At 42.9% G+C, this 14,719-nt stretch overlaps 1 protein-coding gene across 2 annotated transcripts in view; it reads left to right on the forward strand.

The window, feature by feature from the left end:
* LOC106650258 (protein eva-1 homolog C) overlaps nucleotides 1-14,719 on the forward strand; it is a 122,016-nt gene that overhangs the window by 82,068 nt on the left and 25,229 nt on the right. For both annotated transcript variants that reach the window (XM_023460507.1, XM_014368184.2), the window contains exons 3-5: nucleotides 1,882-2,014; nucleotides 5,954-6,103; nucleotides 7,729-7,872. In XM_023460507.1, coding sequence (XP_023316275.1) covers nucleotides 1,882-2,014; nucleotides 5,954-6,103; nucleotides 7,729-7,872 — 427 coding nt within the window. The remainder of the gene's footprint in view (nucleotides 1-1,881; nucleotides 2,015-5,953; nucleotides 6,104-7,728; nucleotides 7,873-14,719) is intronic.

Consider the following 14,719-nt stretch of genomic DNA (forward strand, 5'->3'; position numbering starts at 1 on the left):
GCGCATTCAACAGTCGCGTGGATATTATCAGAGTTTAATTAATTCGCGAATAATAATTCTACGGCAATATCGCCATATGTTTAGAGCTTATACACAGTTTATTACGAACTTTGCTTCATATCGGGGGATAATCCGATGAGGCATATATCAATAGTGCCGCGCTATTACGCTTGGATGTTTGGCTCTGGGCAACGGAAAGGGCGCGTGGAATGCGTTTCAACGATTAAAACTACGGAGGAAACAGCGCGTTCTGTATGTATGCGCACGGCGCACTGACCAATGGCAATAATTGCGATGATTGTTGGCGCGAAAGAAATTTCGCTCGCGTTCCTTTGCTCTCGGCGTTCCTTGGATACGAGAAGGGGGCTCTATATGCTGCGAGGACAAACGAGGCCATAATTCGAATTTAGTGCGCTGCTTTTGCTGCTCCTGTGCCATGCGTCATCGTGAATAAAAGAACAGGGATAGTTGGCACTTCATCCGTAAACGCCGTATAGCTTGTGCACAACGTCGTTCATGGATATGGGCTTTAACCGCGTAACGGCCCAGCAATGCCTGTGCTGCGCAGACTCTTCTAAGGCTGGTGCGCGCCCTGTGCAGCAGCAGCAGCTGCAGCATCCACCCCAGTTCCGAGCTTAATTTTTTCGCCCAAAGAGTTCGGAGCTTGCTTACAAGGACTATACGTGGCGCCGTAATTTTCGATTTAGGATGTTGGCCACGTTTCATTATCTCGGCGTCGTAAGTTTTTCCGGGCTGCGACGCAGATACAATCGAACCCGGCGCACGGTCAAATTATAAATCAGAGTCATACACACACTTATGAGGTCGAAGGAAAAGTAGTCAGCGATGGCAATCTCTCGACTTCAATGGGAGGGTAGGAGTTCGGAGAGGAAGAGAGAGAGACACACACGGAGAAAAAAGGGAAAAAGGAAAGAAGCGAGCAACCACACCGAATCTCATCCGATCTCTCGACAAGTTGAGCGTGGGGGCGAGTATATACGAGAAGAATTGAAATTAATTCGAAGATATCACTGCAGGAAAGAACTCTCATTCAGCTGCGCGAACTGAAGCCGGTATAGATGAGGAGCCGCGATTACGTTTTCTCTCTTTTTCTTGACTCGCAGAGCGAGCCTTACGTCGCTGCGCACGTGACCTTTTTTACGAGCCAAAAGGGCGGAAAGAAGAAGAAGGCTTTAGCGCACTTCACATCACACATAATATTAGGGACCTGAGCTCTCTCTCTCTCTTTCTCCTCTTTTACTGTCCTAAAAATAAGAAATATCCTATTACGTGTCTACGCGTTCCACTTCTCCGACGAGTTTTATATACACAGTTCAACGCGAGTAGCAGTACGCATACCTTTATATATTTATACGTGACTAGCAGGCGCTGCTATTACTGATGCTATTTCCGCGTGTTGCAATCTTACTGCGAGCACTCAAACAAAGGCTGGCTGCGGATTATGCTTTTCGCGCGAAGAGAAGTCGAGTTTTCCGTGCAAAAATGAACTTGTTACACGTGCCTTCGTCATTAGCATGAAAAATTAAGAGACCCGTTTTTTTATCAATTGCAGTCAGTATTGAACAAGCCAAACATTTTTCGCTATTGATTGGATTCGTCAATGCCGTAAAATGACCAGCTATGGTATTCAATGTGCCATATTTAGTTTTCAACTGGCAGTCCGAATTTGCGAAACTATGAGTAATTTGCTAAAGTGACTTTTATTGCGTTATAATGACTGCCTTATTTTCGTCATTTTCAGTCAAATCATTTAATTGGGCGCCTTAGGTGTAACACACTCCAACTGATTATAATGTATAACTTTTATAGAAAATTGTTCAATCAATTGATATCATAAAACTAATAGCATGAATTGCGCAGCATTCTCTGTTACAGACGGTCGTCGAAGTGTGTCAAAAAAAGCGGCAGTGCACATTTAATACGAATCAAAAGGTTGGAGATCCGTGTCCAGAAATGCCCAAATACGTAGAAGTTCTTTACAAGTGTCGTCCATGTAAGTATACAAACCTTTTTACTTCCAGTGTTGTTTTATAAAATCGAACGTTGCGATCGCGTCGATTCATTCGTAGGTTTTACTACTTAAAATTAAAACTGAAACAAGCGGCTGAAGCTGATATGCAAAGCCCATTTGGAAAATCCAACTTTCCCATTAGCAACTTGTTCGATAAGCCTTACAAGCTGATAAAAGTACGTAACAATTGTTATTGGAACCTTGATTTATGTGGATGTACGCAAAATAAAACTTCATGAATTGTAAAAATTGAATTTTTCTCTCTTAATTTAAATGAAAATGAGGTATACATTCGCTAGAGTGCGTCACGTTTTTGAACTAGTTTTTACGCAATGCATTGTTATCAGAGTGGTTACATATACCTTAAGATTTTTCTTTCCGTTCGAGTCGAGAATTTTTATGACACCTACAATAAGGATCTATTCTCATTACTGATGCCGAACTGCATGCAAAAGCGCGCATACCATGACGCTATTTCGCATAAAAGAACTTCAGCATGTAGACTTGCAAATTGACAAATTTACCTAAAATTATGATGTATGAGTATGTTGGTTAAAACTTTTTTTTGCTACAGCACTATTCATACAATATATTTTTATGTATTTAAAAAATAAGTTTGGGAATAATTATTAAAATTTTCATAAGTAGTTTTGATCCATTATATATCTGAAATAAAATGTAGAATAATTCAGATTAAAATTAGAACCTGTTAAGTCAAGTTTGATATTAAAAATAATAGTTAACTTTAAATTTGACAACGAAAAGTGAAAGGTTCGTTTTTTTTGTTTTCTATTAATTTTCTGTTCATAGAGATATCAAAGTCAGGCTAAAAATGAAAATTTAAAAAGTATCTTCTGAAATAACAGATATTATTTATTGCCCTTAAATATTACTTAATTCAATAGTTAATTGATTTAAATTCAATTTATTCTTATACTTGATTTCAAATTATTAAATTGAAATTAACTTATTCGAATATCAATGTATTTTTTTTATTTAGTCTCTCTTAAATATTTTTCAGTTAATTGTACGTTTTTGTTATATAGATTCTGAATAAACAATAGCCTTCTTAACGACTGCGTGTAAAAAAAAAAACATGCAGTTCACAATGTGTCTGTTTGGTCTTACGTGTGCAAAGTTGTGAACAACTTTTTCACCATTTCGATCAAACGCAAACGTCCGAATTATACAAGTTGCCCGAGTACACTCAATAGCACAATAACTTTATTAATTGAAATGTCATATTCCTCTGTTTCTCTCTTTTTCTGTCTCTGCGATAGACTTGCACGAGCTAGGTTGCAAGTGGGGTAAAAAAAAAAAAATTGTGACACGCGGCGCATTTTTCTATATGTCATTTTGTGCGCGCAAAGTAATTGCCGAATAGTAAAAAAGTTGAACTTTCAATTCCCTGCCGTGCGATAAACGTGCCATGTACCGGCCGCGCCGATCGTATCGACAATTCATGATGAAGCGACGACGCTCGACGCGCAATCAACAATCGCGAAAAACTCGACGCCGTATTGAATATAAAAATGTGCGTCTCACGTGGCAAAAATCATTATTCAACGTTTCTCGATCTGCCACGCGAATGCGCGCGTACAGATGTGTATATGTCCGTTGTTATACACGCGCGAAAGCTCGACAATTGACGCGTCAGTATGAATCATTACTCTTTTAATTAAGTTCCGATGTGTCGTACAAATTTCAGCGCACTAACACGCGCATAAAATCCATACGTATTATAAAGATGCATCGACGTAATTCGGCTCGACGCGCAATCTCTTATACGTATACGCTCGTCTATCCGTGGGCCGCAGCTCTGTGTGTGTGTGTGCGTGTGAGTGTGCATAAGCAGTTGAGTAATGAGACAGCTTGCGACACTAATTACGCTAGCGATAGATCATATAATGTACATGTTAGATGCTCATCGTTTGTGCTGGCGCAAACTCTCGCTCAACTCGAGGAGGTTATATATTACATGTACACACTGCGCACTAACACACAGACGCAGACACAGGCGTATGCACAAACACGGAGCAAAGCAGTACAGCTCGAGCTGGCACGGTAAGTGCGAGCAAGAGGAGGGAGAGAGAAATCCTTATCATACGCTCAACTTGCATCAAACATTCATTTATATGTGCGTATAAACTTTCTTAACAAGCCCTACACAGATAGGTAGTGGAGGCAGGCCTTGACAATTAATACACACAACTCGACGGGCGTATTTCGGTCGGATGCATGTGTGTGTGTGTGTGTATGCTAAGTAGCAATAAGTAACACGTGTTGTGTGTCGGCAAATGAATTTTCCGAGTCGTTCGGCTGCGCTGTGTTATACTACTCGGGCTGCGCACAGCTACACCGATCTGTATGCTTGCCAGCTGGACTGCTGCTATGCACGGCCATGCACACACACACACACAGACACAGACATGGAACGAGGCCGCACGTGTAATCGTTCGGACCGACCATTACACCTGGGAATATAATCGCGAATGTCTATACGCGCGCGCTACGCTATACCAGCAGCCGCCCTCCCCCGCGCTCGTTCGTTCGCTCGCGCGCTTAATACGATTAATTCATGGCTTTAAAGCCCGAAGAGTATCTCGTAGCGCTCTCGAGTATAACTGGTCTCTTCTGTTGCTCTTCCCAACAGCAGCAGCGGCGGCAGCAGCGCCGGCTACCCCGTGGCTACGTCTTTATGCAACGAGCCAAACCGAGCGCTTAATTATGCAGATTATCTGATGAGATCCAGCGGCATCAGGCTCGAGATTATTCAACAAGCGTACGCGTGTAAAACTTCACTCGCCGGCTTTCATTTTCTTCACTGTTTACGTTCGCATATTTGTCCATGTTCCGCGAATTTTATTGCTCTACACCTGAAGCTTTTGAGGGTGTAAATCAATATAAAAGCCACCGATGAATAAATCCTAACAAAGTTTCCCAGCCCGTCGATGAATTCGTGAATCGATGCGTTTTATCGTTAAAAATAAAATTAAAAATAACATTGTTTAATCCTCGTGCATACCTGATTGGTGGTTTGATTCCTACCCAATCTGTGAAGCTTATTAAAACTTTTTTTCATAATCAAGGTGATAATTAGTGACGCTCGCACTAAGATCGGAGTAAATTGTTACTGCTCTTAGGGCCTCGATACGATTTACGCAGAACCAAGCGAATCGACGATTGCTTCGCCTCAAGCTGTTCTTCCCACGCTGCCTATGATGTACGCGCCCGATGAAAAGTTCCAAGTCATTAATAATCTCGAGTTAGTTCGCTCTCTCACCCTACTTGATATGCCGCAAGCACGAGCTAGCTAGCTAGCTACCTACCTGCAGCTATACGGTGAATTATTCCTCGTAGTTTCCGTAATGTTAAGCTTCTTCATATTCTTGCGGCCCCCGAGAGTGTATACGCGGGCGGCTACAAGCGCAGGTATATAATATAGATACGCGCGCAAGCTGATTTACTCGAAAAAGTTAAACCACTGAATCGACACGGTCTTAGCTTCAGCGGGGCTGCTTTGCATTTTTCCTTCGCTCCAAAAAGAGATGTAAAGGGCTTTTTTTACAAACGCGCGGCGAGATGTACGCATACATAACTTTTCGAAATCGTCGTGCCGATTTTTTTGCCTTTTTTGTATTATGTGCAGTGTGCATCGCGCGGCATATGCTTGACCCCATCCTATCTTTTCGAGAGATTCGCAAATTTATTCCGAGTAGGAGCGAGAGGAGGAAAAAAAGCGACGACGCTTCAAGTGTTGAATTCACGAAGCGTATACATCTGCGTTAGCGCTTAAAAGTTTTTCAACTATAAAGTCAAATGTTTCTCTTTGTATGTGTGTGTGTGTGTGTGTGAGAGTGAGTGTGAGTTTATACGTGTGCATGTAGCAGCCTGTATACAAACATTTAAATTTGCTTTCAGACGAATTTCGCAGCAAAGTGGCATGCGAAAATGAGGCCATCAATCTGTCCTGCTACCCAAACTACCGGGTGGCAATCTACAGTGCCTCGTTCGGAAGAACGGAATACGAGTCTCTACAGTGTCCGCAGCCAAACGGAGTCAAGGACGAAAGTAAGTGTACACACACACACGTAATATAAGCACCACCAGTATACGAACAGCCTGTGGCGCGGCCAAAGCGGCCCCTATTAGTTAGCCGCCCTCCATCGTGCAGTTCGCCATCTACTTTTCGTATTTCACCAGGCTACAGATGTCTGCTCGTGACCGGGAGGCAAACAAGCCCGTCGCACCGTAATATATAGGTATCGGGCAATTTGACTCGATGAATTTTTATTCGACTCTCGCTTGATTTAAAAGCTTAATATTTTTATCAAGTCTGTCGCGCTGCATAAAGTATAAATAACGCAAGCGCAAGAGCTCGCCACTCAAATCTAATTAACTCGAGGTGGTGAAAAGTGATTCGCTCAAGTGAGAGCGGGAGATGAGAGAAAAAGGGGGATGGGAGCGATGAAAAGTTAGCCGGAAATATTAGACGAACTGCTCTTTCCCTCTCTCTCTCTTTTCTTTTTTTCTCTCTTTCTTACTCTTGAGTTTTTAATAAAACAACCTCATTTATCTTGCTACTTGTTTTGCTTGCCGGCAAGAGGTCAAAGGAAGCGGAGCGCGCGCCGATTTATAACTTCTCGCCGCTCGCGCGCACGCGCGCGCGCATGATGAATATTAGAAAAAATAACACTTGAACGTGCGCGAAGAATACGCGGATTATCTATAACGAGACTGACGTTGGCCAAGGCTAACCTTACGTAACAGATGTTATGGAGATTAAAGGGAATTTTTCATTAAAAAGTTTGAACCTTTTGAGCGAGTGGTGAGCTCGTATGCTCTCGTGCTCGTGCTATACGCGTACAGGCCTTTGGTCTTTTTCTGCGGACAGCGTTGACTTTTCCTTACCGCTCCAGTAACTTTTATTCGTTCGCCGCGTCATCTTGACTGGATCGCGCGAGCTCGAGGATTTTAAACCTCTTATACGTTTCACCGTCTTCAAAACTTAAGCTTGACACAACTTGTGTGTGTATTGCTCTGTAGTCCGTCTCCCTTTTTACGCGTATAATTTTCCAAGTGTTTTTACGACTCTTGCGCGCTTTTCGTATATACAATAACCACGCGAGCGCGTGCACATTAATTTTTTTTTGTCATTAAATTGAAACACGCTGGAGCAGCTTCGGAATCGTCGACGTATAGCGTGGAAAGTAATTACCTTTTTTCGCCCTGCCGCTCGGTCCGCGTTGGACTCGGGATGCGATGTACGGGGAAAAAAACATGTCTTCAGCGATTACTTAGATGACGTTTCGCAATGACCCAAGCTTTTTTTTTCAAGTTCGACCTCGATTGCTAGCGATATACCCCTGGGTTGGTCCTTCATTTTAGTGCTACAAGCAGTCCCGTGTTTTTTTCCGATCGATCTTTTCATTTTCATTCGTTCGTGTGACTGACGCGCCATCGAGAGACCACTCGCTTTATTTTGGACCACTTAAAAATAATAATCGGTTAGTTATATCGGAAATTGGTGAAATATTCTAATCCGTCAAAGCTAGTCGATAAAAAGATCGATTCGAATGTCGCGAATTTCGTTCTCTTTCGACGATTAATCAAATTATAGAGTCAGCTCGCGAGACCATAAAATTCAACGCAACAAACGAGCGAGCGCGTATATGATTGAATTGTGCTATTTTCAGCCTGCATGGCGAACCACGCAACGGAAAAGGTGATCGACCTGTGCCATGGAAGGAGGCATTGCTCGATAGCCGCCAACAGCTCGACTTTCGGCGATCCCTGCCGACCGGAAAGTCGCACCTATCTCAAAGTCGTGTACACTTGTGGTGAGTACATTTTTGATATTTACTTTAATTATAACGTCAATCGATACATCGTTTTATGCGTTTTTTCCGTACTAAAAACTATAAAGCTTAATTTTGGTTAGTTTAACAGCAGTATTAAATAATTTATTGACGTAAACAAGCAAAAAACTAGAATAATATTAAAACGTATGTGAATGTGAACTTCTCTATACATAATCCACGACGAAGAGTATGAGCTTGTTGATTCTCCTATCGTGAAGTTGAAGTAGCTTTGAAAAATGTCTTACAAAAGGTCGAGCAGAGTTTCAAGCAATAAAAAATGACTTCTCTCAATAACATTCTTTGAAGCAGAGATGCTGGAAATATATGAAGTGAAATAGAAAAGTCAATCACTTTGTCATAAAAGGATCAGCTTAGATATTGAAATTTAATTTTACCTACATTCACACTCGATATAATTAATGAAACAAAAAAAAAGAATGTAAATTAATCGAGCTCGAATAATCTTCTCTTTATTTCGATGTACGAATCGAATTCACAGTAGCTTATACGAAAAGATCCGTTGGCCAGCTCTCTTTGTGGCTGCAGAGGCTTCACTGCTAATGACCAGCATTTATGCACACGTGCTGGCTAGATAGCAAATGAATAATTATACTTGAAAGCTTCGTTTTCCCTCCCTCTCTCCCTCTCTCTATCGCTGGGAGCTTATCCGTGAGAGCTTGTGCGCGGCGGTTTGTACTCTTATATATATCACACAAACGTGGCCGGGGCAGGGAGCAATTGAAAATTTCGCTGTTATTCGTTCGAGAGCCAAGAATGCCGTACGGGTCGGCGCGGGGGGATGGGTAAAAGTATTTTCTCCTTTTCAGTTTACTGCCTCTGCGCAGTGTCCACTTGCTGGGCGCGCGCGCACGCCTCGTATAATATACCGCTCTCTTTTGTTTGCTCGCTATGAAAAGCCACGATTTATTATGATTGAAGTATCGGCCTGACGCGATTATAACTGCTGTTATAATGCATGCCTCTTGCTGTCTCGACGAGACAAAGCTCAGATTTCGCTCCTTTTAATTGCCCCTCCCGATTTTATTACAATCGCGTTGAATATCGAATGATTAAAAGAAAAAGGAGGGGAGACAAAATTACTTTCGATACAATAATGAATTATATAGGAGAAAAAATGGAATGTAAAATATCGAGCGAGCGTACATAGAAATCGAGCTAAGTACAAACTGCAAGCGCGCGCGCGAGGCTAGAGAATATTGGCTTTTGCCTGGGTGCGAATGAAATATTGAAAATATTAAAATTTTCCCACAGAAAAAGTCGAGAGAGAGAGAGAGAGAGAGAGGATGAGTACAAAAAAACAGGAGAAAGAAAGAGAGGAAATTTTATGAAAGGATCTTGGCTGCAAAGAAAATATGATATTGAAAGCTCGATCGCTCATCTCCATACATAGGTAGGGCCGATGCCTATATACAGATATGTAGATGCGCGCCCGCGTATATCGATATAACTGCACTAGCGCGCAAATATACGGCCGGCCTTTTTTCATAACAAAAAATGCTAATTTACTTTATGATCCCTTCGATATTCACGCGGTTGCGCGCGGCTCGCGCACCCCCTCGGCGTATTAATTCCGCGCGTTGAATTTCGCTGCGGCGTACAATACGGCCGACCCCCCCGGGAGAGAGAGAAAGAGAGTGCGAGGGAGAATCCGCGAATTACACTTGCAAAGTAAATGCACGAGGCAAGGCGAAGTACCGACTGGCCTATATACGACCACTACGTAGGAGCCATCAGCGACGACGACGACCCGACGAGCGGTAAAATTTTTCATGGCCAACGCGTTTGTCTTCCAAGGAGGATAAGAGCGACAGAAGAGGTGGAAACGTCATAAGCTCGGAGTTTCTCGCTCGCTCTCATCCCCTCCAAGATATAGATATCAAGTGGGTTAAGTGCCCTAGCGAGTTACAGACCAATAATTTCTCTCTCACTCTCTCTCTCTCTCTCTCTTCCTTGCTCTCATTCAGGCCAAAGCTTTGGCTGAATTGAAGCTTCAGAGAGGAAATTCCAGCCGACGCTGCACGAGAGAGCTTCGTGCAGCCCTATACTTTTATGCCTTGTAAAGCCTCGTTGCCTCTCGGAACCTCGGCGATATTACTGCTCGTGGGTGGGATTTGCTCTCGCGAAACATTTAACAAGTTATATGTTTAGAAAGGTTATTTTTCCATTGATCTCCCGGGCGTCTTCTGATTCTTATTTGTTTTACCGGCTGTCCAAGTTATTGGTATATAAACCACGTCGGAGATCAGCGCGCCTAATGACTTATACTTTTGGCCAAAGCCACTTGAGAACTTTGACGCTCACCACCACCGGTCGGGGCCATTTCCTGTTCTGGACGCTTTGCGGGCTCGCGCAGCTCTTTTGATCTTTCCGTAACGCGCGGCGCAACAACCACTGACCTGGAACAAGCGTATATACCGACTGTTATACATTCGCTGGCAAAATGTGCGCATAAAGCAGAATAAGACTAATTGATTTATTTGTCGGTGCAGGGGGGGGGGGGGGGGGGGGGNGGGAGGGGAAATCGATCGCTCAACGAAGCGCACGCGCACGAGGAAATCGTTAGGCAGCTCTCTGCCGACGAGATACCCGATCAGCTCTCGAGTCATATTTGCCCGTTTCGTACATAATAGCACACATTGCACTTGGAAATCAACGAACGAGAATACTGTCAAAAGTTTTGCAAGATGCCTCGGCTTAATTCATTGTATTAAGAACGTGCTTTTGCGTGGAGCTCTACAAATTTCTCCGCTCTCCGAATCTCAATTAAGCTCCACCTCACGGAATGAGTTAAATACTTCCTTCTCTTTCTGACTCAGGCTCTGTTCCTTAAATTCAATATATGTATATAGGCGAGAAATTAGTCCTAATTATCTCAAAATGGAGAGGAAGTCTTGTTTCGTATCCTCGAATCTTGGCATCTTTCGTTTTGCTTGTTGGGCACTAGCGCCAAAAAAGCCATTCAAACGTAGAGCCACGAGTGGAAAATCATTGAATTTCATTTCGTATATAACTCGGGAACCGTCGCAACATTATTACCCGGCAATGTTCGCGTGTAAACGTTATTTCCTTTATGCGCTTAGCTGAATGTATGCACCGTCTAGATTATCGTCATTCACTTCGAGGGTCTATTGTACAATGTTGTATTGGTTGGCGCAGAAAATTTGAAAAAATTCAAATTGACACACTTGCATTCGAGTTATTCTTGTCGGATGTAACCTCTACATCCAAGTAACGGTTAAGCTTTTGCTTTTTTATACAGCCTCACTTTTTTATATAACATCTTCACACGGAACGGGCGTAAATGGAAAAATAGAAAATCGACTGCACGGCCGAGTCTCAACTATACTCCATCGTATAAAATAGTTCATACATTCAGATTGATTGATGTTTTTCTACATGCATGTCCAAAGAAGAATTCGGAGTACAGCAATCGCTTTGCGATTCGTATAAAAAGTTGTCTGTGTGCGTGTGTGTGATATAAAGTAAAACATTCGTACGTATGTGTGTATACGTGTCTCATTTTGTCCAAGGCTTCGTCGTCGTGCAGAAAGAAAGCCAAACAAGCGAATATAACGCAATCTTCTCTTTGTTCGAGGCTATACCGAAAGCTGCCCTTTCCGTAACCCGTAACGAGACAGTTGACCTATTCTCTCTCTCTTCCACGGTCAAACCCCCTGCTGGATCAGCGTGTGTGTATATGTGTGCATGTAATACGGGTTTTGTGTGTTTGACATACTCGTTGTAAAAATACCAACGTTTCGCACACTCTGTGGTTGGCAAAGAGAATTTTTTTTATTTCCTCCTGGGTTACATTCATCCGTTTTTGTCGTGCAGTTTCGACTCCTTCTGTGTACTTAGCACATCATCCACATCTCTACTACTTGTGTCAATCTGATCAATAACATGTTCTAGTAAATGTTTCTCATTTACACATCATTTTCATGATATGATTTCTCGATCTTAGTATTTGCTCGACTCGGAGCTTATCTAATCCGCTTGGTTAGCTTGTATTCTCTTCTGTACATACATCAGCCAGACCACGAGTGTATAGGTTTCGATTGTGCGATACGCGTCTATATTCAGCGAGTTGAGCGCGTAACGTCGAGTGTGCAGAAAGAGGGAGAGAGAGAGAGAACGAGAGAGGGATACATAGTAGATACAGCTGTACCGCGACGCACGCACAGGCGCAAACGTATGCACATGAAACGAAGAGAATTTCCTATTCCGTCAGTCAGTGAGTACGATGCACTCATTCCTGCGTTATACGCGTCGAGGTGTGATTTGAGATTGCTTGTCAATCCGTTGGTATTATATAGGGCGCAGTCGTCGTCGTTGTGTGTTACGAAACGACTGTATTGAAAATATTCAGAACCAGACAGAAGGAAAAAAAAATGTTTATGCTGCGCTAGGATGTGCGGAGATGCACTGCACACACTGCATACTTTTACCATATAAAAATACATTTCGCTCGAGTTATAGATGTGCGTATTATATGCATGCCGCGCGTGCTTGACGATGCGCATCTTTTATACGACTGATAAATCATCCATTATCGGTTCGGATTGTTAGGCGTGTGCGTATGAACCGATTCGAGTCACATATAGTCTTTTAATTTGATTCTTCAAACTTGAGTAATTTAGAGTAATGCGTAATTTTCATCATTTGTCGGTGTCGGGGAGAATGAGAACCCATCCTCGATCGTACTCATTGTTTTTAGAAAGCATCAAAGCGTGTCTCTTATTTTTTTTTTTTCCCCTAATACAAGTAACGGGCTTTTATGGTGGTTGTATTGAAAGCTCCTCGATATACTCATTAAGCCGAGTTGAGCGTTACGGAAAGAGCTCTACAATACTAAAGCATTTAAATGCGACTCTCTACGTATAGAATACGTGTAATTTCGAGAATGTATACATAGACACGCGTGCATGCATTGGAAACTGGCCTGGCGCGGCTCTTTAATTAAATCCTGTCAACAGCAACAAATCCCAGCAGCATATAAGCGTTTGACGAGACGCGCATACGTATAAACACACAAATACTAGCACACGCGTACAAACGACGAGGCAGTCAACATAAATATGCCAAGTCCTCTTGGCCGGCAACTCCACGCTCACCTGCATAGACTCGCGCGTGAATATAAAAGACCATAATGCCACCTGACCGAGCAGTCTAGCTTTGTATACAGGTATATATAGTATACAGAGCGACAGGTAGCTATGACGGACTATTCATTAATCCTCATTACGAGCCAGTTGACTTTGCAGCGCTACGAAAACAAAGTTTGAAGCTCCTCTTTCGCGTCATATTCGCTTACTTTCGGCATGCGGGTGTTATATGTACACAAGCGTATGAAACGGCAGAAGCCTATGCACGGGACACACGTGCTAATCAGATATACGCGCGAGCCATGTTAAATGAGTTGGCTATAATGTCATTAGCTCTCGAGCTGACAGTGCTCGCTCGAGAACATTACGTTATGTAGACGCGCGGGTATACCTATGCGACACGTGCGTACGCAAACACACGTAAAGAGAGACACGGCATTTCCCATCATCAACAAGTGGTCGGCGTCTTGATAGGTGTGTGTGACGCTCTGCTCTTATTTAGTCTTTTTTTTTTTATTGTCGAGCACGCAACACATGCGGCATGAGCTATACCAAAGTTTCGATGGGTTCGAAATATTTACCTTTGAATTAACGCGAGACGAGTGGCTTGGCAGGGCACACGATTGAATATTATACCTATACGCGTACTCTTTCCATCTCATTACTCGAAAAGCTCGGCAAAGATATAGTGGGTATGTATGCGGTATGACATCCGAGGCGTGTACAATTTGCAGATTATTTTTCTCTCAATAAATAGACGAACGAAGCCTTTTTATAGGTCGAGAGAACGAGACAAGTTTCAATACGATATAAAGCCATACGTGTGACGCAAAAAGTGAATGAGGTAGCAGCAACGGGGCAAAATAAGGAGGGGAAGAGAGAAAAAAAAAGAAACGGGACGAATTTGCACTCGGTATACTCACGAAAGCGAGACGTACCCTCCTTTCTCTCTCTCTTTCTCTCTTGACTGAGAAAAGACTCGGTAGCTGGAAAGTTAAAAAAGACATACAGTCACAAGCGTGGAGTATATGTATGTATGTGCGCGCTCTATAAGAATGCGCGCGCTAGCGCAAAACTACTCGACGAAATGGAGCAGTAGAAAACGGTCGAAGTCCCCCCTTTATTCTCCGACGTTCTTTTCGCACATGTACGTATACACATGCACACACACGTACGTACTCGCACCAGTCGAAGCATGTGCAAATCTTCTGCACTTTCGCCCCCCTTGATATTTATATACCTATAGCTGCGTACATGCATCTCTCACATGGGCAAGTATTCTCTCTCCCTTTTTCCATCTCATTCTTTCTCTTGTTCGGCCATTTCCTCGCTTGGCGTACATTCAGGCGCTGCAGAGAGCTGTTACATTGCGCCTCTTTTTTCGATCTTCTCTCCAAGAATTTCATTCAGCTGTATGCGCGAGGGATAGAAAATAGAGAAGAGATAGGAGGATGCGTGAGGGCCGCCGCTGCCTGATGGTATGTCTATAGTCCTTCCCTCCTTGTACATAGACCACACGCGAGTATACATATATACCTGGCCGATTCTCTGTGAAATCGAATGGCCAAAAAATTTTTTTTTCTGCAAATATGAAAAACTTGTTGTATTTGATGTCAGAAATGTCCCCAAATTTTATTAGAATTTTTGGGGCCTTCTATGACACTTTTTCAGGGGCCCGAAGTTGGCCATTTTAGGGTTTT

Source organism: Trichogramma pretiosum, unplaced genomic scaffold (assembly GCF_000599845.2).
Source record: "Trichogramma pretiosum strain Unisexual culture from Peru unplaced genomic scaffold, Tpre_2.0 scaffold5, whole genome shotgun sequence".
NCBI classification, from domain to species: Eukaryota; Metazoa; Arthropoda; class Insecta; order Hymenoptera; family Trichogrammatidae; genus Trichogramma; species Trichogramma pretiosum.